Below are 23738 nucleotides of genomic sequence, written 5' to 3'. Positions count from 1 at the left end.
TTTCAGACAGCACTTCAAAGTGGTGAAGGCACGATACCGTGCAGTATAAAGTGAGTAGTGAAGGAATTCAGTTGAAGACTCTCAACTAGAAACAAAATAACAACAACAAAAAAGAATCCCAGAAATCCTGTTGTCTGATTTTAAATAATATTTATTTGCATTTTGGTACATAAATAGGTATTTGTTCAGTAACTAAAGTTCATTTTAATACTTTGTAATCTTGTAACAGTGCCAGAGGTTAAATGTTTACATTTGTGAACACTGCTGGTGCTATTTTCTTCCATTCTTCCTTGCAGATCTTCTCAAGAGCGGACATGTTTTGGGACTGTTGCTTTACAACAGACTTCCCATGGCCTCCACAAATTTTCTACTGGATTGAGGTCTAAAAACTGGCTTGACCACTCCAGAACTTTGAAATACTTTTTATGTTGCCACTTCTGGGTTGATGTGTTTGGGATTATTGTAAAGTTGGAAGATCCAGCCGCGTTTCATCCTCAACGCTCCCACTAATAAAAAGAAGATTTCGCCGAAAATCTTATCATACACGTCACCATTCATCCTTTATTACATTTTGGAGAAAAGCTGCCTCAAAGCATGATGCTTCCACCTCCGTGCTTCACAAATGCTGTTTTTGAGATGCATTTTGAGCTCTCCAAACATGTTTTTTTTACACCAAAGAGTTGTATTTTGGTTTCATTTTTCCCAGTCTTCCTCGAGATCATATGCTGGTTTAAACAGCGGGATCTTTCCAGCACTGAAGGATTTGAATCCATGATGATGCCTCCCATTCCCTTTCTGATCTGCGCTCCATAAATTGTTTTGTCCCGTCTCAGATCCACTTCCAGAGGCGGTGTCACAAGAGAATTGGAGGCGGTGCTGCATCTCTGCGACACACGATGCTGCAATGATACTCTGTAGCTTTACACGCTGGCTGTCAGCAACTAAACAGGAGTTTGGAACAAAAGAAATTTGTTATAATTGTAAGTTTTAGTCAGCATCATGTAATTTTCAAAACTACCACAGCATAACAACGTCAGTAAAATTATTTTGTTTTTCCAGCTTTTAGTGGGTTTCTTGTATTGGTTGATATGTAACACAAATATTGTTGCTTTTTATTCACCTCACGACTTACGTTTTTGACTATGAGAGATCACAAGAAGCACTTATACACTTTTTTTCCCTCTAGATTTTTGCACGGATGCTGCACAACATAAGAGGTGGGATTTTTCCACCGCTGGGGTGTCTGGGTAACTAAAACGTGGAGACAAAACCAATGCACTTCTGTTGCTCCTTTAGATAAAGCTGTAAAGTGCTGAGAAATAAATGTAGTTGTTTTCAAAATCTTTATTATTTTAGAGGTTTACAGGAAGATATATGCATAAATTACACATCATCAACAGATATTAGCATGTAGGTAGTGAATAAGGGGAAAAATGGCATTCTAAAACAAACTACCTGGAACTCAAAAAATATTTACAAATCTACATAAATCGATTTTTGTGATGGCTTTTATGTTCCTATTGTTCTAAATGACGTCACAAACTTCTTCACCTCCATTCAGGTCAGTAATTTTAACCCTTTTACCCCCAAATTACATGTTTTATACAAAATATGCTCAATATGATCCAACTTTTCAAAGAGGTTCATCATCAAGTTTTAAGAGTCAGAGAGATCTGGGTTCAGCCTGAAGGTCCTCTGAACAAACATCTGTAAGAGAGAGAGAGTTCTATTGGTTCTGGTATCACGTGGCCTCTCAGCTGGAACCTCACGGCCTTTTTCCACTCCGAGCAGCGACCTCTGTTCGTCCGGAGTCGTTCTGCTGTCTGCTGTAGCGCTTGCACTTGCAGGAGGTGACCACAGCTATTTTGTAGGTCCTGGAGGTGCCGTCCTGACACTCCAGCCGGACCCTCTGGGTTCTGGTCCGGTCGGTGACGCAGCGCCATTCCTGCGCGTCTCGGCGGCTCCAGGATCTCCCGTTGTGGCTGCTGCCAGCGATCCAGTTTGGGAGCAGGTGGGTCGGCAGACACTCCCCGGCGCACACCAGCTCTTTGATGGGGTTGGCGCTGGTGCACTGTCCATCAGAAATGTACTTTGTGGACCTCAGCTCCCTGCAGCTCACTTGATGTTGCTCCGGACCTGAGAGAAGAGAATTCTGTTACAAAGATAGAATGAAAAACCAGGATGTTTCACTCTGGTTCCACTGAATTTACGCATCAGGAATCTGAAGCAAATTGGAACAAATATGGTTTGTTTGCTTCAAATCCATATAGATAATGTCTATAGCTGCTGAACAGAAGTGGGTCCAACATCTGCAACATCTGCAGCTGCTGTTCCAGCAGATGTCTGCGCTGCAGACGCGCAGGTGCAGCTTTCTCTCTGGTTATTGAATAAAATAAAATAAAATAAAATAAAATAAAATAAAATAAAATAAAATAAAATAAAATAAAATAAAATAAAATAAAAATATTTGCGGTGCGCCATCTGATCCACAGAGGACCTGTGCGCCTTTACGCACACTGACCGTTTGGCACGGCCTGCACGAGCCGCCTTCCGCCGCTCCTCGGCCGGTTCGCGTCCTCAGCATCCGTCGGCTCCTGCGGGTCATGGACGGTCAGGGGGTTCGTGGAGTCGGTCGCGTTATTGGGAAAAACCGAGGCGCTCCCGCGCAAGCGCACGAGCAGCACGAGCAGCTGGAGAGCCGTGGCGACGCGAACCATAGCAACGTGCGGCGGAGGGAGTCCCACCTGGAGCCATTCATTTATAGAAGAGTCTTAAATACCGTGTAGGTGAGCAGGGGGCGGGGCCTGAGGGACTCAACCTGGGACAGGTGATGCTGCTTTCAGGTGCTGGTTTGTGATGGAATAACAGAACTCTGCAGTAAAGTTAAGTTTGGATCTCAGATAAGGAAAAGGAAAATTTATATTGTCTGTACTCTTAATTTTGTGGAGTTTTTTCCCCCTTTGCCTGCATGGAGCATCTAAAACTAAAATGTTGTATTGGAATCTGTCTGTCTATAAGATTCAGTTGGATTTAATTGTTTATTATTCTTCTGTTTCAAGTCATTTTAAGGTCAGATTTTGTCTTAAGTGTTCTATAAAAATGGTTTATACCAATTACCAACAGATTACATTGAAAGCTTCTTGTTATAATTCTCCTAAGCGTCCAATAATAGTAAGTAAAGATTTTTCTTTTCATTTTTTGGAGATTTGATAGTAGTTTACGTCAAGACCACACCGTGGCACAAAGCCAGGCTGTGAGTCTAACTCTCACACTCCCTGAGGGTATCTACTCACTGCAGGAGCACACTCACACTTGAGCATATTGTGCACACACACACTATATAAGAAATCAGCACAAATTATGATTATGTGTCAAATTGAGTCACAAGAGGACTCCAGTAAAGATGGCCTTATGTTGAGTGAAAGAACATCACTTCAACAGTAAATTATTTCAATTTAAGATGATATCCTACTGAGCTTCCTGTCACTGAATAAATAGAACCACCATACTTGTAGTAGTTCCAATATTATGTTGTAGGTTTATGTCAATTTTTTTGGGTTGTGTTTTATTGTTAGAATATTTTAAGAAATCTATCTTTAGGGTTTTCACTAAAAAGAAACATTTCTTCTTACTGACCTATAATAATAAAAATAAATACACAAAAACTGAACCATAATGATAGAAAAAGAGTACAATAGAATGTAGAAAAGGCGTTTTGTGCCTAAAAAGGTAACTTAAGTTTGCTTTAATAAGTCTTCATGTGAAGTAAGGTTTATATTTAAAAAAGATGTATAATTTGGTTTGTCTCCAGAGCCTTTAAACTTCAAAAATCTATTAAGAAGATAAACAGATTCTGTTTCGGAGTTCACTGCACAGTCTGACATGTGAAAATACTAATAAAAACTAATAAGATTATGTATAAGTAAGTGTATAATTCCAATAATATTTGAAATATTTGAATTACACTAAATGAAAAACAAATAGTAGAGAGGTGGCTCCACCTAGTGGAGAAATAATGTAATAGAAGGCAGAATATTTCTGATACTTAACATTTAAAGTGTCATTCTGTCTTACCAACAACAGTTTGGGTTTTTAGACTCCGTGGGATCAACTAAGGAAAGAACTAAAGTACAGAATTATTATTTTTTATTATTGACCCGCTCTACTTCAGAAAATGTTGGATTCAAGGAAGCAGGAGATCAGATTTAACAGTAACTAACTACAAAACAAAGCAAAAGGTGTTGCTTCAGCTAATACACCCCCCCCCCTCCCCCGCCCTCCTTTTTTAAATACTGTATGTCATGTAGCGACATTTCACAAAACACAGTTCTTGGTACCAATCTTCCATTCCAAATAAGGCCTGACATTCTGAATAGAACTTTCTTAATCCCAGAAATGGAAATTATTTTATTACCACAGCTCTATTGAAAAAAACATCAACAAATAAATAGCAAAGAACAATTAAAAAATAAAGGTTTAAAATGTTTTAATATTTTAGCATTTTCCAATAAAAAAAAAAAACCCAAAGTTTTTTTTTGTACGGATCTTTTTGTATCCTCATATGGCCTTTGTTGGTGCTGCGCCTCTCTGTACTCCTGTATTCCTCTTTTTACTTACCAGTCTTTTGTTTCTGAAATACCCCTAAATGTATTCATTGCACCAATTATCCTTTCATAAAATACAACCTTAGACTTCAAATTTGGAATCTAAAAACTTGAGTCTAGCAGCATCAAATCCGTAGCTGTTCCCCTCCTATCCAGCAGAGGGCGCTGTAGGTGCAGGTCCTCCTCCGCTCCTAGGTACACGTCATGTACGTTTCGTCTTTAGTACACTGAGCATGCGCAGATCTGGTCCTTCTGTGTCTGTACTTTGAGGATACAGTCAATGGTGAGTTCCCGTCACCTTTTTTGTGGTTGTAGTCTGTTCTAGTAATGTCTGTTAACTTTTATTTAGCTGCCACAGAATTTAGAACAAATATTAATGTCATACTTTGAGTCAGGCGCGAGTTTTTGGCCTTTTTGTTGAAGGCAGGCTGGATTTGGCTAGTCCACGTCAGCGGTTCATTAAATCCCTGTTGGGGCGATAAACTACACTTTGTACAGTAATTCTTTGCTTAATTATACTTTATAAATGGATGAATTATTATAATAGTTGTCTATCTAGAAACGTGCTCCGGTCGTGTTGATTTCACAGTAAAGTTTTACAATGAAAACATGTTTGTCATGTAAATATGTTGTAAATCATCGAAACCAGAGGGTTTTAGCTCCATATAGAACACAAATTCTCATTTGTTTTTGTTTAGTTTGGTGGCTACTTGCATTTACTTTGATCATTGGGAAGTATAAGGACACGAATTTCAATGATAAAGTCAAAATTTGACTAGAAGTTAAAATAATCAGCTGTTTATCTGTTTGTTATTTGTGTCTCTTTCAAAACAAAAGACTTTCCCTTAAAATAAAAGTCCTTCTTGGACATAAATAAATAAATAAAACTTCTACAGGAATCTGGAAATGATGGGCAACAATCATTATGGTTTTTGTGTCTTAAACAGCAAGTATCGTTTTATAACTGCAAGTTAAACTGCATGTTTCTATACTTTCAGAGTTTATAATTCTACATCTTACTGTAAATGTTTCTTATAGAATATAAATGATGATCAAGCAGCATGTCTATTTGACGTTTTCTCCCTATGCACAGTCAATTGTTACGTTAAAAATGTCCCAAATATGTAAGAAATAAACTGAGTTGTTCAAAAGTTAAATTCCTTCCTGACATTTAGCAGATTTGACTTTCTGAGGAGGTGATTTTTAAGATTTTAATGACATTTTCTGACAAGGCAGAAATTAGCTGAACAGTTTAAAAGATGTACTAGTCACCAAGTTCCCAAAAGAGCTGAACATTTTGGAAATTATAAGAGTTAATGGAGTTTCAAAGATTTAATCATCCCAAAAGCACAAAAACAGTTTAAGCTGACAGTATTTGTGTAAGCAAGAATGTGAACGTGTGAGGGCAACACAAACAAACAAACACTGAATGAATTTGAGATAATATTTCAGAAAATATGTTTTGAAGAAAATTTAATTTGAATAATAATCGTAGACCGACAGTAGGATCTGTGGGGAATCTGATGTGCATGACCTTTAACACAATACGATGTAAGACATCTGATTTCTCTCCAGATGGCCATGATGCTGCGCTTCTGCGTGTTTCTCTCTCTGTTCCTGCTGGGATTCGGAGAGGAAGGGGCCCGTCTACTGGCCTCCAAGTCCCTGCTGAACCGCTACGCTGTGGAGGGCAGGGACCTCACCCTGCAATACAACCTCTACAACGTGGGCTCCAGGTCAGGATCACTTTCTTCAGGATCACTGCCATGTACAAACCTATTCTTTAGGAAAAAAATTTAACATCGCTACTAAAATTTAAAATCTGACTTCAGATTAATGCTGCCACAAACAGTTATTTTAATAGTCGACTAATCACCAATTATTTTTTCAGATTAGTCGACTAATCAGGTCATGCGCAAACTGGATGTAAAGCACACATCTTAACCATCATTAGCTTTAAACTAACTAAAAACTTGATTTATAGCATTACCCGTGATAACGCTAGTGTGAATGCTGGAAGCTGAATTTGGCCACTGAAGATGTTAGTGCTGATAGCTGAAGATGCTGAAATTGATGACTAAAAACACTGAAGTTAATATCTGAAAACGCTGAAGCTGAAAGCTGGCTAAAATATTAGTTAAATGCCAAATTAGCCTAAAACATGGAGAAAAAAGCCTAAATTAGCCAAAATAGCTAGCATGTAGCAGAAATATTAACTACACTTCAAAATAGCCTAAAAACCTTAATAAATACCAAAACAATCCAACAAGCTAACAGAATGCCATTATACATTTTATCTTTACTACACTCTGACTCCATATAATATAAAGTAATGACCAATTGTCTATTAAATTAGTCGTCGACTATTTTAATAGTTGATTGGTCGACTAATCGTGGCAGCCCTTCTTCAGAGTATTATAGACATATGATTACACTGTTTTGCAAAGTTTTTAAATTGTTGAGATCAAAAATAGTTTCTCAATTAGATATTTAAAGACAAAAATGTATAAAAAGTGCAGCTGTGTGTAGATTAAATTCCAGAAAGTATTAAGTGATGCTCAAATAGGATAAATCTAAAGCTAACCCTCTATTTTAGTCTGAAGATAACATTGTCTTGTTTAAAAAGAAAAAAATTTTTTAGAGCAAAAACAGTTTCAGACTTTGAACGCTAAGTGGACATTATGTATTCAGATTTTTTTTTTCCTTGAACTCTTTAAGAACGTGAACCTGCATGACATTGTTGTCTGTTTCGTCTCCACAGTGCTGCTCTGGAGGTGGAGCTGTCGGATGATTCTTTCCCCCCTGAAGATTTTGGGATCGTCTCAGGAATGCTGAATGTCAAATGGGACAGGATCGCTCCGTATCCTTGAAACAAAAAACTTAAGAGAATCAGAGAGCATGTTGTACAGCTAAACAATTCATGTAATAATTCAGAGAACATTTTCTCCTCCCACGTTGTTGGATTAACCGTGTACCTCAGAGCCAGTAACGTGTCTCACACCGTAGTGCTGCGGCCCCTGAAAGCCGGATACTTCAACTTCACGTCGGCTTCAGTCAGCTACCTGGCTCAAGAAGGGGGTCAGGTTGTGGTAAGAGCAGCGCCGCATCATGGATTTGTGCCTGCTTCAGTGTTTTAAGGCGGCACTCACACGTTTTTTATTTTTTAAGGTGGGCTACACCAGTGCGCCCGGCCAGGGGGGCATCCTAGCTCAGAGGGAGTTTGACCGGCGCTTCTCTCCACATTACGTGAGTACAGGAGCAGCATTGGAAAGCTTGATGGCTTCCATCTAAGTTAACGTATGCTTAAATTTTTTAACTTGCAGTAAATCAAAGAACATAAACACTGGAGCTCCAATATTAAAGGGTTAAATGAGTTCTTATGATTGATAAAGAAATAAACTTTTTTTAAAAAGCTGCAGAAATTGGAGTATGGATGAGTTTTAAGGATAAATTTGATCTTCCTTTTGAAACCAGCCTCTAGTGGTGTTTAGAGGAACTGCAGTTTTTTTTTTTCTTTTTTTCTTGGTTCGGGTCAGAATTTGGAAACGTTTCTCAAATCTTGCTTAAAGAGCACTAATCCATGTTGCCTTTTTATTTATTTATTTTTTTGCCTCGAAGACAAACAAAAACTCAGTAAATGTCACAGTTTTGAAATCAAAATTTCCCAAGTTGCAAACAAAAACTCAAGTTTTAAGAATACGTTTTTTCACGTGAAAATATAAAAGATGTGTTTTCAGACGCGTTGTCTCTCGTCTCGCTGTCTCCCTATCTTTGATTTTGTGATGTTCTGCTTCTTAACCGGATGAATCAAATAGATTTTCAAAGAACTTGAGTCTTTAACGCCTCAGATGTGGAGACGGTTTATAACGAGGGTTTTACCTTCATAAAAAGCACATTTTTGAGCAGAAAACAAGAGAATAGTACCATGCTGATAAAGAAGAATCTCTCATTTGACTGCTTTGAGTTCGTAAGGATTCATAGAGGTTTATTTTGTCCTTTGACCCCGCCCTCCTCTCTCTCTCTCCAGTTGGATTGGGCCGCCTTCGGTGTCATGACTCTTCCCTCCATCGGCATCCCTCTGCTTCTCTGGTACTCCAGCAAAAGGAAATATGACAGTTCAAAGACCAAGAAGATCTGAGACGTCCACTCTGGGGGGGGGGGTTAAGGTTTGGTAAAGGGCTTACGAGGGGGAGGAGCCTCTGCAGCACCTTGATCCACACTGAGACTGATGGGACCAGGAGTGTGGAGGGGGAGGAGCTTCAGGAGGTTTTGGCTCCATGCTTGCAGACTGATTAATGTGATTTCTGTAACAGCTGCCCGGATATGCGTTTGTCTGCACAAGTTCAGGTTTCTAACCAGCTGTTTCTTTAATAAAACATCACTCTTTATTTCTAAATGTGTGCGTCTGTGGCGTTTCTGAATGACTGGGTGCAGCAGCTCGTTTCCGGGTCTACCAGTGATTCTCAAATAGGGTGTGAAACCACACATTCTAACTAAAGTAAAGGTAGAAAAAAAGTGGTTAAACCTTAAAGCCATCAGAGATCGTTTTTAAGCCTATGAGGAGTTCACTGACCGCACTGTAATGCTAGTTAAACCTATGCACTGACAGAAAGTAAAACACATCAAATTGGGGTCATTTCAATAAATGGAATAGTACAAATCATTTTTTTTTCTTTTTTTTTAAGGGATAGATAAAACCTTGAAAAAACGTGAAGATTCTTCCGGATTTGTATCAGGAAAAATTTAGCTGATTGTACAATTATTATAATGCATTAAAAGTGTTTCAGGTTATTTTAAAAATGTCCTTTTATCTATCCATCATTACCACAACACCTCCTGTTAGCACAGAGGTCTGCAACCTGCGGCTCCAGGCCCACATGTGGCTCTTTTATCTGCCCTTGGTGGCTTTCTGGGTGAAGAAAAATGAAATGGTAGTTTTCAAAAATTTGGAGATTGGCTATTATTTTAGCTACATGCTAACATTTTTGGCTAATTTGTTATCTGCAGGGGTTTTTAGGGTAAATTAGAGTTTAGCTTCTATTTTAGAAACATACTAACATTTTTTGACTAATTTAATCTACTGATGATTTTTTTGCAAATTTAAGGTTTAGCTAATAATTTAGCAACATGCATATTTTTTTCTTCTAATTTCTTGTCTCCTGAAGTTGTTTTTTTTATTTACTGAGGAATTTTAGGTCATTTAGGAGTTCAGCTAGTAATTGATAAATGAGGTAGCTTTTTTGTGGCTAATTTGGCCTCTAATTAAATGTTTTATGCTAACTTGGAGTTAAGCTAATATTTTAGCAATATGCTAATATTTTTGGCTAATTTGTTATCTACTTGAGTTTTTAGGCTAATTTAGAGTTTAGCTTCTATTTTAGCAACATGCAAAAAATTTTGACTGATTTAATTTACTGAAGAATTTTTTGATAATTTGAGGTTTAGCTAATAATTTAGCAACATGCAGATGTTTTGGCTAAGTTGTTATCTACTGAAGTTTTTTGGGAGGATAATTTAGAATTTAGCTTCTATTCTAGAGCCTGGATGACTTTTTTGAGTAATTTAGTTTACTGAGGAATTTTAGGTCATTTAGGAGTCCAGCTAGTACTTGAGCAATGGACTAGCTTTTTTGTGGCTAATTTCGGCTCTAATTAAATGTTTTATGCTAATTTGGAGTTAAGCTAATATTTTAGCAATATGCTAACATTTTTGGCTAATGTGTTATCTACTTGAGTTTTTTGGCTAATTTAGATTTTAGCTTTTATTTTAGCAACATGCTAACATTTTTGTCTGATTTAATTTACTGAGGAATTGTATGCTAATATGGAGTTCAGCTAGTAATTTGGCAACGAGCTAGCTTTTTCACTAATTTGGCCTCTACTAAAAGTAAAAGGTAAAAACGTTTTTTAAAAAATTCCTAGTTTTTTTTAATATATCTTTGCTTTGTGTTAAAAATTGACATAATTCGTATTTTTTTAAATAAAAAAGGATGGCCATGAATGCAAATCCAAATTTCCTAATTGCTACAGTAAGACTATATGGCTCCTTCTAGGTGTTGATCAGTAGAAAATAAGCCCAAATGGCTCTTTTACTGTTAAAGGTTGCCCATCTCTGTATTAGCATAAAAACTAAAGGTATGTTCACAGGTTTGTTAAATCTTTTAATAAGGTGCAGATACATATATTGATTAGAAAAAGTCTCCTGTGTCTGGTTGCCATGGTTACAGCTCAGCATCACCACGGGAAGCTGGATGCTCAAACTGTCGGAAAATACGTCATCTAAATCCATAATCACTTTAGAAGAGATTGAATGAAAAAGTAGAATCTCGATTTGCTGAAGTTCAGAACATTCTGCTGATTAAATGTCTTTATAACGGATCTTACTTCCTGTATGGAGAAATACAGCTTTTGTTTTTTTAGTACCGGTAGTTCAGTTTCACAACTATTGCATTAGTCTATAATTAATTTACTTAAATGTCAAAAATGTTTCTGTTGTGTCAAAAATGAAAATACTGTTTTATGCTAACACAGGCTCACATTCAGTGTAAGAATTTGTTATTCTTATAATGATCTTTTTCTCCTCTGCATGTGCATCCATGTTTTGTGTTAACTTTTCAGTAACTTTATGAATTCATAGTTTGTTTCTTTGGGTTTTAGGAAAGTTAACTGCATCAAATACATTTGGCTAAAAAATGTTATCAAAAAATTAGGATTTTTGGAAACACGTAAACACAATCAAATGGCATTCAGCAACATCCCTCTGCAGACATCGATTGTTTAGTGTAGTACTTTTTATTTTTCTTTACATTTTAATTCTGTAAAGTGCCTGTAAGTGATTTACATTTTAATTCTGTAAAGTGCCTGTAAGTGATTCCTCAAACAGACTGAAATGTTTATAAAATCCTGTCCTGAAGGAACGTATTCCACCTAAATGTATTAGTTTCTGTAAATTTTAATTTTTAATGAACTCAATTTAAGAAAACAAAATATCACCTTAAAGTTGTTGTTGTTTTAAAAACCACACAAAACTTTAGAGATGAAAGTAAACTAAAATTGAAACACTAGTGTTCTTTTCTTTACTAAATTAATTAATTTTTCTAAAGTCCATTAAGCTCCATCTTCGTTTCAGTTTTGTAAACTCTTATTTACTCCCACATTAATATGTTTAAACGTGTCTCCCTGTGGATCTTTAAACTCCATTAGAGAATGTTTTGGTTTTGTTTTGCTTGAAAGCATGAGAGAGAAATCAGATGGAGTTGGGAGAGATCCATGTGGACGAGGAGGAGGAATGCTAAGACGTGTGCCAGAAAAGAGTGGATTTTTTTAAAGCAAGCACAACATGCTCTTTAAAAAGGTAAAATAAAACATTTGGCTTTTCTTACATTGCTAAATTCTCATTTAACAAATAGTTGAACGAGAATCTTGCAGTTTTAACTGTCAATGATGCAAATAAACACATATTGAGTTACTTTATGCTCAAACCGATGAGTCTGGATTCAGTTTCGTTGCACAACAAGATTCCTTTTGGTCGATTTATTCATGTGTTTTTCATTATAAAGGACATAACTACACTGAAACAACATACACTGAAAAAAGTGAAAAAATACCAATTAACAAAAGTTCTGTTGGCTTTTAACATTTTTAATTATTAATTTTCATCAAATTAAACATTTAAGTTCATTGTTTACTCAACTTGGAAATTTAATTTGATTAAAAAATGTAATAAATTACAGAAGTTTTTGTTAAATGAAACAATGTTTCACTTTTTACAGTGTGGACTCATAAAAAAAACTATTTTTTAGTGATTTTCTGTTTTTTAAGACACACAAGTGAGTCAGTGATGTGTTTGTGCTGTAATGTTAATGTTGTTCTTGTGTTATTTGTCGTGACTGTCGTCTTTAATTGTGTGTTTTTCCTCATTGTTTTCTGTTGGGCGTTCCCGTCATTCCCGCAGAGTTTCGGGAGTCCCGACTCTCCCGCGGGGACCTCGAACGCCTCCGCGGCCCCTTCACGCGCCGCTCTCGCGGATCGGACATGACATCAAACCGCGCGCACGCCAGTTTTCCGCATTCCTGCACCGCCTTCCGCAGGTGAACGCAGCTGTCCACGCGTGTTGCGGAGCGAACGTCAACTCAAAGAAGGATTAAAAGGATTCAAATTGAACACACAGAGAACCCCCGCGGAGTCTGGAGAGGAGGAGGATGCGCTGACGGATCCGCGGTGAGTGTCCGAGTCGTCCAGCTGCGCGGAGCCCGGCGGCGCTGTCGCTCTTTACGGCTTTTTTCGGTGAAGAACCCCGGGCTCTGGGAGTGGTGTCATCCGTTAACTCACCCAGTGGGAAGGATAGGGGGGTTAACACACTTGTAGCATGTTTATTGTCAGAGAACACCTTTGTGTTTGTGTATTCCTACACGGAGAAATAGTCCGTGACGGCGCTCAGGTCGGGCTCTCCTGCGCAGATGCTGCAGGAGGATCTTCAGATGCTCCTCACAGCTCCTAGAAGAAACTTTTAGTTAACAAACTTTTGATTTTCAGGGCTGGAATCTCAACTTACAGGAAACTGCTGTCAAGTTTGTGTGTTTGTTTGTTGTTATTGGGTGTGTTGGAGCAGGAAGTAATCATGTAAATCATCCAAAGCATGCACAAAGTGGAATGTTGGAACTGTCACTTCACATGGAGCTGGAAACCTGAATCCTCTGCATTTATAGCATCCAGCTCACTCTGCATTAGTACAGGCACGTCCAAAGTGTGGCCCCTGTTCACATTTCTACAAATCAAACCAGCACCTTATAAGATCTACGATTTCTTGATCAGACTTTTAAAACATTTTATTTCTGTTTTTGAAATATCAAATTCACAATAAACAAAATGCATGTAGAAATATTTATGTTCTATGCAAAAAAATAAAAAATAGTTAATTTGCCTTTTAAGGTTGGTTGCCTCTGACATAGTAAAATGACTTTTGAAACTCCAAATATCAGTTCAATCTGACTTTGGCCCGTTTAGCAAACAATAAACACAGAGGAACTGGAGAATTTCAAAACTAAAAAAGGAGATCTGTGTATTTGCAGAGTTCCACCTAGACTCCCCTGCAGATACGAGAACGATGCAGAAGCTCATAGATGTGACATGACACCAAGTTTAGACACACTTTTGGCATCATGCATTGAAATATCACGAAATCCTTTCAAATCTGTTTGACCCTGAAGTATGGATCACTTCCGTGTTCGGGCACACATCACATCACAGGGTTCCAAACGTCAGTGGCGTCCTTTTTACATCTGAGGACAATTAGTTTATGGTCTTCGACTGTATATGACAACTGGACAGAGTTGTGGCGTTCCACAGAGGAAGTACCCACTGGCTGCAAGAAGCCAAAATCCCATAGACTTCTATTGAGAAACTGACAGCAGTCATTATATTAGTCAGAATAACCACTAACGACGTCCTCATCGTGACAACGTGGAAGTAGTTAAGTAACATCACAATGACTCTGTCCAGTTCTAATTTACAGTCAATGGTTGTGACGAATACCTCCCAACAAAGGTGTCTGTCATGAGTTGTGTCTTTAACATGTGTGCTGCTCAATGCAAACATGTAATGGTGTATTCCAAAATCTACTACATTTATTGAGCAAATAATGTTAAGCAAAATAGATTTTGGTGACGTTGTCAATTTATTTAACTGCTTTAAAAAAGATGATTTAAAGTGACTAAAACATATCAATTGCTTTATGAACACTGGAGATCTGTGGGAAAAAAAGCAACCTAAGGAAACTAAAAACAAAAGTGAAATTGCGTATTCAAATTGTTTTCAACAGCCTAAAGCCTCCAATTCAAATGAACTAATAATTTGAATGATCCCTCAATTTTCTGACAAATGTTCAACATTGTTCAAAACCTATTTCTGGACATTATGAAAATCTGGCAAAAATGTTATGAAGATGTCCTGAATTCCTAAAGTAGATGAGTTTTGCTGAAATACAAGAAAGCACCAAACCTAACACATCAGGTGTGAGATAACACCTGTGGAGGTGCTGACTTTACCTTTTGCTTTACAGAGAAGCGACTTTAGGATTCTAAAAGATACAACTATGAAGATATACCACTGAGACATGTTTGTGTCAGAAAACAGACTTGATGATGTGAAGGACACTGCAGTGAAAACTGTAATCATTCTGAGGGATCGACCACAGAAAACCAACATCAAGCTCCTGTCTGCGGTTGATGCTAAACACAGGATGTAGTTTTAAGTCTGGCGAGCGCTGGCCCGGAGCTGCTACGTTTGAATTTTTTTAGGCCAATAATCAACCAGTTTTTGAAGAACTGGTTGGTTCATGAACTGGGAGAGAAGAATATGTGGAGAGGAAGAACTGGAGGATCGCTGTGGAAGGGCAGGGGAGTGTTTGTGTGGAGGGGGCTGGGTAACGTAGCAAAGATTGGAGACAATAAAAGAGATCCAATACATTGGTCATTGGTAAACATTCGCAGAGGGGATAATTACTTTACTTCCGGATCAGGCCCGCTGGGTAATTCTTTACGGCCCTCCAGATATTTTATTTTTATTAACAACCCAATGTTATCTTGTGTTTATTTCTAACTTGTAAGTTGATTCATTCTGGAATAATATTCCTATCTTTTATTTTTCATAATTATGTTAAAAAGTTATGGTTTTAAAGTTGTAAAAATTGTCATTCTGCCTGCTTTTTGGAGGATTTTGGCATTTACTAAGATGTTTAAAGCTATTTTGGAGTTAAGCTAATATTTCAGCTACATGCTAGTTATTTTGGCTAATTTACGCTTTTTTTTTGTTTGTTTTTTAGACTGTTTTGGAGTTAGGCTAATATTTACATGCTAGCTGTTTTGGCTAATTTAGTCTTTTTTCAGTTTTTTAGGATATTTTGAAGTTTAGTTATTTTTTCAGCTACAAGCTAGCTGTTTTGGCTAACCTATTTTTTGTTGTTGTTTTTTTTAATTTGGCATTTAACTAATATTTTAGTTGGCCATCCGCTTCAGCATTTTTAGCTATCAGCTAATAGCTATAGCTATCAGCTAATAGCTAATAGCTATTAGCTGATAGCTATAGCTATTAGCTAGCCAAATTCAGCTTACAGCATTCACACTAGCATTATCGCAGGTAATGCTATATATCTAGATCATAATTATGTTAAAAAGTTACAGTTTTAAAGTTGTAAAAATTGGCATTTTGATCAATTTTGTTATCTAAGATTTTTTAGGCTATTTTGGAGTTAAGCTAATATTTCAGCTACATGCTAGCTGTTTTGGCTAATTAACGCTTTTTTTCAGTTTTTTAGGATATTTTGAAGTTTTGTTATAATTTTCAGCTACATGCTACTTGTTTTTTGTGGCTAATTTGGCATTTAGCTAATATTTTAGCTGGCTATCAGCTTCAGAGTTTTTTCACGCTAGCATTATCGCAGGTAATGCTACATATCTAGTTCATAATTATGTTAAAAAGTTACAATTTTAAAGTTGAAAAAATTCGTTTTAAAGTGTTCAATAAATGTTTATCCTGTTTGGCCCGCGACTTAAGGTATGTTTTGGATTCTGGCCCTTTGTGCGACTGAGTTTGGCACCCCCGCCCTAAATTTTCCTTATGTCTGTGATTGCGGCCCTGTGACAGATTAGTGACTGCCTTCGCCTACTAGTAGCCGAGTTAGGCTCCGTGACCCCCGAAAGAGACAAAACAGGTTTAGAAAAATGGATGGATTGGCGCGGACTGTCTCTAAACCACAGAAATTGAGTTTCAGGACAAACACATCATCTAGATCCTGGAGTGAGGTTCAAGGAACTCAAAACTTTTTTTTTAAATTTCTGTTTTCATGATGGTGGATCAAATGCAGCATCAACTCCATAACCCAGAACCCGTATCAAGAACACTTACGTATGTTTAATGATCTGAACAGGCTCCCACAGTTCTACATTTTCACAACTCAACCGTCTCTCAAGGGGTACTCTACACGTGTCAATAACCACCACCTTCCCATTGCCTGTTTTTTAATTTTTTTTAATTCTGCCTCGCATGTTTGCATGGGAGAGAATGACATCACGAGCACAACACGATCTTCCCCTTTCTGTGACAACTTCCTAATACGAAACAAAGTGAAAGGTGTGTTGGGGCAAGAAGCAGAAACTCGTTGGTCTGTTGAAACACATTCAGACTAAGCATAAAGATGACTTAGTAGTTACTCTCTGGCTGTGTTTCTATCATCTTTGGATAGACTGTATTTGCTACTTTTCACATTAACTAGCACTGTGAAATATTTGAAGAGATAAAAAAAACATGTAAAAATTGATAACTGAAATACTATTATTGGAAATATCCAGTTTTTCTCTAATTTTTTTTAGCAAAAAAAGTGTTTTCAGTATTATATCAAAAAGTTTTGGTTTGAATTTGAAACAAGCATTGTGTATTAATACTAAATTAACCTTTAAAGCTTAGTGAGTCTGATGACATTTGTTACATGTTTAAACAATATTTAAATAAGCTCAAGCTTGTTTGTCAAACAGGTTTTCAACCCAAAAATGTCTAAGACTTTTCAGCTTTAGAGAGGAAACTGTGATTTAAGCAGGTTTTGCTCTATGTTCGGTTTAACTTTAAAGAATGTTAGTAAAACGTAGTTTTTATAAGTGTTTTGTGTCCCAGGTTATTAAGCTCCGCCTCCTGTCCTCCCAGGCCTCTGGCACAGGTGCAGCTCACCTGTAACCGTTCATATAGGCTTAAGGTGTGTAGTTGAAGTGGGTGGAGTAGGGAGGGCTGATGGGTATTTTGGAGGTGTAGATGAGGGTTCTTATTGGGAGTTTAGCGGGATATTTTCTGTCTTGTGTTCTTTGGCGACTTTCTTCACTGCCCGGGAGGACATGAGGCGTAATGTTATTTATAACTCTTGCTTTTTCCGGCTCTACTTCAGCTCAGACTTGATCAGCATCACGGGGTGACCAACTCCAGGTGCGTCAACTTCCTGCCTTTGTTTCCTTTGATCGAAGTTCCAGAGCTTTACTTTAGTTATTTAATTAAAAATTGAACTAAACTTGGACCTGTTCTTGAACTTGGGGATTTCCACGCCTTTAAATTTGTTTTGGGTCTTTTATGTTCTCCTCTCCTCCTCTAGAAGTCATTGAGAAGTAGGGCTTCCACGATTAGTCGACTAATCGACTATTAAAATAGTCGACGACTAATTTAATAGTCGATTAGTCGTTACTTTATATTATATGGAGTCAGAGTGTGGTAAAGCTGAAAGTTATAATGGCATTCTGTTAGCTTTTTTGGACTATTTTAGCATTTATTGAGGTTTTTAAGGCTGGTTTAAAGTTTAGCTAATATTTCAGCTACACGCTAGCTGTTTTGGCTAACTTGTGATTTTTTTTTTCAGTTTTTTTAGCCTAATTTTGAGTTTAGCTAATATCACAGCTACATGCTACTGATTTTGGGTAATTTAGGCTTTTTTGTTTATTAGGCTGTTTTTAAGTTTAGCTAATATTTCAGCTACATGCTAGCTATTTTGGCTAATTTGGGATTTTTTTTGTTTTGTTTTTTAGACTATTTTTGGCTTTAGCTAATATCTCAGCTACATGCTAGCTGTTTCGGCTAATTTAGGCTTTTTTTTTTTGCTTTTTATAGTGTTTTGGATTTTAGCTATTTCAGCTACATGCTAGCTGTTTTGGCTAATTTAGGATTTCTTTTCAGTTTTTAGTCTAATTTGGAGCTTAGCTAACATCTCAGTTACATGCTATCTATTTTGGGTAATTTAGGCTTTTTTAGTTTATTAGGCTATTTTTGAGTTTAGCTCATATTTCAGCTACATGCTAGCTATTTTGGCTAATTTGGAATTTTTTTTTTAGTTTTTTAGGCTATTTTTGAGTTTAGCTAATATTTCAACTGCACGCTAGCTACTTTGGCTAATTTAAGCTATTTTTTTTTGTTTTTGTTTTTTGGGGTGTTTTGGATTTTGAGCTATTTCAGCTACATGTTAGCTATTTTGGCTAATTTAGTTTTTTTGTTTTGTTTTTTAGGCTAATTTGGAGTTTAGCTAATATTTCAGCTGCATAGTATTTTTGCTAATTTAGGCTCTTTTTCTTTTTTCAGTTTTTTTAGTCTAATTTGGCATTTAGCTAATATTTTAGACAGCTTTCAGCTTCAGCGTTTTCAGCTATCAATTTCAGCATCTTCAGCTATCAGCACTAACATCTTCAGCGGCTAAATTCAGCTAACATCATTCACACTAGCATTATAGAAGGTAATGCTATATATCTAGTTATTAGTTAGTTTAAACCAAATGATGGTTAAGATGTGTGTTTTACATCCAGTTTGCGCATGACCCGATTAGTCGGCTAATAATCAGTGATTAGTCGACTATTAAACTAATCACTTGTGGCAGCACTATTGAGAAGTGCTACCAAGAAGCTTTTGTTTAAGGGATTTTTTTTTTTTGCAGCACATCCTAAAGCAGTTTTACTCAGACCTTTAGTTGACATGAAAACACAAGAAAAATGTTCTGTAACAAAGTATATTTAGATGAATGATGAGGTGAATAAAAAAGGCTTCAGGGTGAACCTATAATATGGAGGGAAAATAGCATCACTCCAATTTGTGCTTGCAATAATTCTTGATTTGTGCATAAGTTTAGATTTGTGTATGTGTAATTCTTGATTTGTAGCTCATACATTTTGTGCATAATTACAAAAATGATAAAATTCACAAATCCACAACTTAAAACTACAACAGCTTGAAACTTTTTTGTATTTATTATCAGTCATATCTGTTTAAGAAAGAGAAAATGTCAGATATTATTCACAATCTAAGTTCAAAGTGGCTGATAAGAAAACGTATCAGTCTCACATAAGATTTGTGTGTAAATGCAGTTTTGTGTGTACATAATAAGCAATTTCTCTCTAATGTTTAAAGATTTGTAGTTAGTCTCAAGCTGTTGTAATTTTAATTTATGTGTGTGTAAATTATATTTTTTGTAATTTTTGTAATTTTAGTAGTTATGCACAAAATGTATTGTATTAGTTACAAATCAAGAATTACTCGCGCACAAATCTGGGTTATATTTTTTTTTGTCTCCATACTATAAGGCCAAAATAACAAACAAAGCACATCTAAATCCAATAAAAAGAAGATGAAGTGAAGTCAAACACTAAACTCTTTGCTTCCTCCATTCACTCCAATCAGTAAACCACACATGGAAACAATCATCACAAAAATGCACAAAGATCCACAAAAACAGTGAGGGCCCACTCTGACTTGTAAATAAGGCTTAAAAAAAGAAAAAAAAGAATACAGCTCCAGCTGTAACATGGGTTAAATGTCATGTAACTATTGTTGTTTTGTTGATGTGATTTGTTTTCTCTTCCTCACTCTTTTTTGCTGTGTCATCCTGTCCCTTTTGTCTTTACATGACGTTACCTTAACAAACCCATCGTGACTGCATCCTTTTCCTGATGGCTTTCATTCTACAACTAGCGATCAGTCATCTAGTGTGAGTCACGGACATGCAGCCGGACAGGTACAAACGTGCAGAAAACAAATGTTCTAAACAGTGTAGTTACTGTGTAGTGTGACTGAAGTGAGAATGGGCACGTTAACCATCATCATTCGTGAGTCACCACTTCCTGTTTCGATGGGTCATTAAGGGATGCAGGGAAATAAAATCTGTTCATCTCTGTGGCGTTTAAAAACATCCACCCGGTGATGGTGATGGTAGCGTGGGAACATGAAGAGGCTTATTTTATTGGCGTGTGGAGCCTGCGGTGCGTTTCCAATGGAACCTGTAAAGTAAAGGAAGAGGGAACATCTGTGATTTGAAGGAGGAGGGATACTAAAAATAATGTGTGCTCTGAACAGACATGCAGCTGAGTGAATCCACAGAAAGGGTTTTGTCCCAGAATGACGAGGACTCTTTGCTGTACCTCACTGTAGTCAGAGGTTTTTGGAAAATTAACTGGACAAACATCCAACCCTGTTGTTGAGATTGTGTGGATGGTGAGGATCCCTGTCAGCTGATCTTCACTGACCCTGAGGATCCTTCATGGTTCTGGAGGCAGAGCGGCTGACTCTGAAATGTTAGTGATTGAACTTCCTTATTTTCTTTAGATTAATTTTTCTGTTTTGAGTAATTTTGGCTAGTTTGATGCATTTACTCAGAGTTAAGTTGTCTCCAGATTTTAGAGGTTAAAGAGAACTGACTCTATTTTAGACTGAATTTTATGGTTGATGTAAACAAACAAGACAAGAAAAGCGTTTTCAGATCAAATGGTTATATCCTAAAATGTAAGTGTTTTTTTTTACCTTTTAAGAGAGTGTATGTAGTATAGTTCCCGGGTTAGGTTGAGTGCCAGATGTTAAATAAGGGGGCTCAGAGACGCACGTTTTGGGGGTTAGAAGACCGCCATTTTTATTACTTACCCGCTTTTACATTTTTCTACCCAGAAATCTAGTTTCAACACAAAATGACAAATTAAATAAAAAAAATTAGGGATGAAATGGGACTAAGCAAAACACAAAATGAGCCTTATGAAAAATATGGTGCAAAATACCTTTTTTTGTGTCCACAGTTTGAATCTCACTTGAATCTAACCAGAGAAATACATAACTATAAAAATTCAGAAAGTAACAAAGTCATTGAAATGTGAAGGGATCCAAATCCCACTGCTGCCACCAATGCAGCCGGCTTTCCGGAGTTCGATTGAAGTCTTTGGGGTTAGAAGATTTCCATTTTTATTATTGCCAGAAATCCCTTTTGTCACATTACATCGTTAACCGGTCATGGGCACTAAAGTAAACCCAAGGGGAAAATTAAAATAATATAGCAGGAGATCTAAAAGGTATGCTTAATCATGAGGAGATTCCTTTACTCTCTTTAGACTTTTTGGAGAACATATTAATCTATTACTACATGTTCGATGGATTTAAAGTTAAAGACGAGCCTCTAGACCCTGTACATGTTTGACAACCACCAAACACTTGGTCAATGTAAAACTAAACTGGAAGGAATGAAGACGAGTGAAAGCACATTTCCAGGAAACTCCCCCCGTGTCCTCACTCTATAGGTGGTTGAACAAGTCCTGAGGAGACTCATCTACCGTTTCCTTCATTTCCAACAGGGCCTCCTGCAATGACGTGTCACTTCTGGTGCTCACTTGCAGGTCCTGTTTTGGTGCTGCCACTGGAAGGATCATGAACCGCATGTTTGAATAGCCAGCTCTGAAGTAACAGCAGCAAAGAGGAGAAGCGAGAGAAGCATGGCCGTCTTCAAGGCTGAGAACGTGGAGGACCTCTATGAGATCGGGGAAGTTCTGGGAAGGTACAAAAATATCAGTTTTGTTGAAAGCCTTCTTCAAAAATACTGTTTTTACGAACTGTTTTATGAATAAAATTAATCTTAACCATTTTTAGATTTGGCTAAGTCCAGTTTTATGGGCTTCAAGAGTTTTAAATCAGATTTCTGACATAAGATAAAAATCTAAATTTACCCGTCTCCTTTTCAGTGGCCACTTTGGTCAGGTGAAAAGGGTCTCCGAGAGGTCGACTGGAATCAGCTGGGCGGGAAAGTTCCTGAAAATCCGGAGAAAAGGCTGCAGCCCCTTGGGGATGGACAGAGCCAGCGTGGAGCACGAGGTGGAGATCCTGCAGGCTCTGAAGCATCCCAACATCGTGATGCTCAAGGACGTTTTCGAGAGCCGATCAGAGGTGGTGCTGGTTCTAGAGCTGTGAGTTTATACGTGTGCGTGTCGATGTCCAGCTAAAACCGAGAGCATCGGTGTTTGTACTGGCAGCCTGATGAATGTGAGTGAGGGGATGAACATCAGAGGATTGTTTGCTTTTAGCACAGTTTGATCAATGGGGTGAGAACAATCTAGTAGTACACTGACCCACATAGACTAGTTTTGGTCGTCCTTGTTTAGTCATTAGCTCACCGAGTGTCTTTTGTCTCAAAACATCCCTTTTGATTTGAAAAGGAGAAATAAAGAAGTTTCTACTTGAGGATTTACAGGTCAATCCTTTCTAAAAAGAGCAATGAACGTGTCCATAAACTTAAGCTTTAAATTCATGTTTTGTTATCATTCCAAAACATTCTATGGAACAATGAGCAACACTGATGTTTCTAAACTCATTTTCCTCTGTTCATTTTACCATTTTGATGTTTTGATTTCCTACTACAAATAGTTACGTTCTAAAATTAACCCGCAGTTGACAAAATCTGTGAAGTGTTGAACACTTTGCTCTCTTTTCTCAGAAAGACATCAACATTTTCATACTTTTCTCTCTTGTTCAAACCTTTGTAGGAAAATGAGTCCAGTATGATGCAAATTTTGCAAACTGAACACATTCTGGAAAAGTGCAGAAGAGATTGATTGACAGTCGTCTGCAGCCAATCAAGAATCAGAACACAATGAACTATTAAAAAAATGAAGCAAATTTGCACAAAAAAAATCCATAAAGCAGCGAGACCTCAAAAGGTAGACCCCAATGAGTTTTATATATATAGGCTAGAGGTGCTGCGCTAGCTTGTTGTATACGCAACGTTGGACGCCATATTGGATAGGTCAAGATGCATGGAAAATCTCAAAAACGGGAAATACATAAATGTGACTTTTCACAAATAAATTATTATTGTCAGCTAATAAAGGAGAATTTATAGAAAACATTATGTCTAATTGGTAGACCTAAATATAGCGAGGGATTATTATACAGTCACATCCATTTTGTTTGTACTCTTTGAGTGAAGTTCCATCCACCTAACATTTGAAAACATCTAATAAATGCTGACATTTTCAAATATTTGGCTAGTTTTTAATTAATTTTCTAAAGTTGATGCTTTTGTAAACCAGTAAATCTTTTTTAGAGAATTACTTAAAATTGAATTAAATAACATTTGATTAATAATTAACATTCAATAACAGTTTTTACATTGTTTTTAGCAGAAAGTACAGCAAATCAGAGTGCAGGTCATTGCTGAACCTGCTGAGTCATGTTTGCATTGGAGTCTTTTTGTTAAATGCTTTGATATATATTCTTAAAACTCTGTGTTTTAGGCAGAATTCTGGACAGATACTTTAAAATTTCTCTTTATTCAAAGCACTATAATAGTGTTTTGAAGTGGGTAATATGA

At 37.0% G+C, this 23738-nt stretch overlaps 3 protein-coding genes across 5 annotated transcripts in view; 2 read left to right on the top strand and 1 right to left on the bottom strand.

The window, feature by feature from the left end:
• Window positions 1–1334: 1334 nt before the first annotated feature.
• On the bottom strand, window positions 1335–2920 carry LOC112138144 (sclerostin domain-containing protein 1). Its single transcript, XM_024260722.2, has 2 exons — window positions 2522–2920; window positions 1335–2136 (listed from the first exon to the last, which is right to left on the bottom strand). The coding sequence occupies exons 1-2, from the start codon at window positions 2715–2717 to the stop codon at window positions 1766–1768; spliced, it is 567 nt and encodes a 188-aa protein (XP_024116490.1). The 5' UTR covers window positions 2718–2920; the 3' UTR covers window positions 1335–1765.
• A 1844-nt stretch (window positions 2921–4764) lies between these two features.
• On the top strand, window positions 4765–9000 carry ssr2 (signal sequence receptor, beta). The gene is made up of 6 exons (XM_024260733.2): window positions 4765–4887; window positions 6180–6340; window positions 7366–7464; window positions 7585–7693; window positions 7773–7850; window positions 8632–9000. Exons 1-6 carry the CDS (start codon window positions 4885–4887, stop codon window positions 8740–8742), a joined length of 561 nt encoding a protein of 186 aa, XP_024116501.1. The 5' UTR covers window positions 4765–4884; the 3' UTR covers window positions 8743–9000.
• A 3559-nt stretch (window positions 9001–12559) lies between these two features.
• Window positions 12560–23738, top strand: part of si:dkey-240h12.4 (death-associated protein kinase 2) — a 19948-nt gene continuing 8769 nt past the window's right edge. Inside the window, exons 1-3 of one of the 3 annotated variants that reach the window (XM_024260524.2) lie at window positions 12560–12823; window positions 21772–21929; window positions 22114–22335. In XM_024260524.2, coding sequence (XP_024116292.1) covers window positions 21868–21929; window positions 22114–22335 — 284 coding nt within the window. In that variant the 5' untranslated portion in view covers window positions 12560–12823; window positions 21772–21867. Of the gene's footprint in view, window positions 12890–17373; window positions 17573–21771; window positions 21930–22113; window positions 22336–23738 lie in introns of those variants that run through there. The other 2 variants (XM_024260534.2, XM_024260542.2) reach the window with 2 other exon arrangements.

This window comes from Oryzias melastigma, linkage group LG11 (genome assembly GCF_002922805.2).
Source record: "Oryzias melastigma strain HK-1 linkage group LG11, ASM292280v2, whole genome shotgun sequence".
NCBI classification, from domain to species: Eukaryota; Metazoa; Chordata; class Actinopteri; order Beloniformes; family Adrianichthyidae; genus Oryzias; species Oryzias melastigma.
The sequence above is the reverse complement of the archived record's forward strand: the minus strand, read 5'-3'. Positions and strand labels throughout refer to the sequence as shown.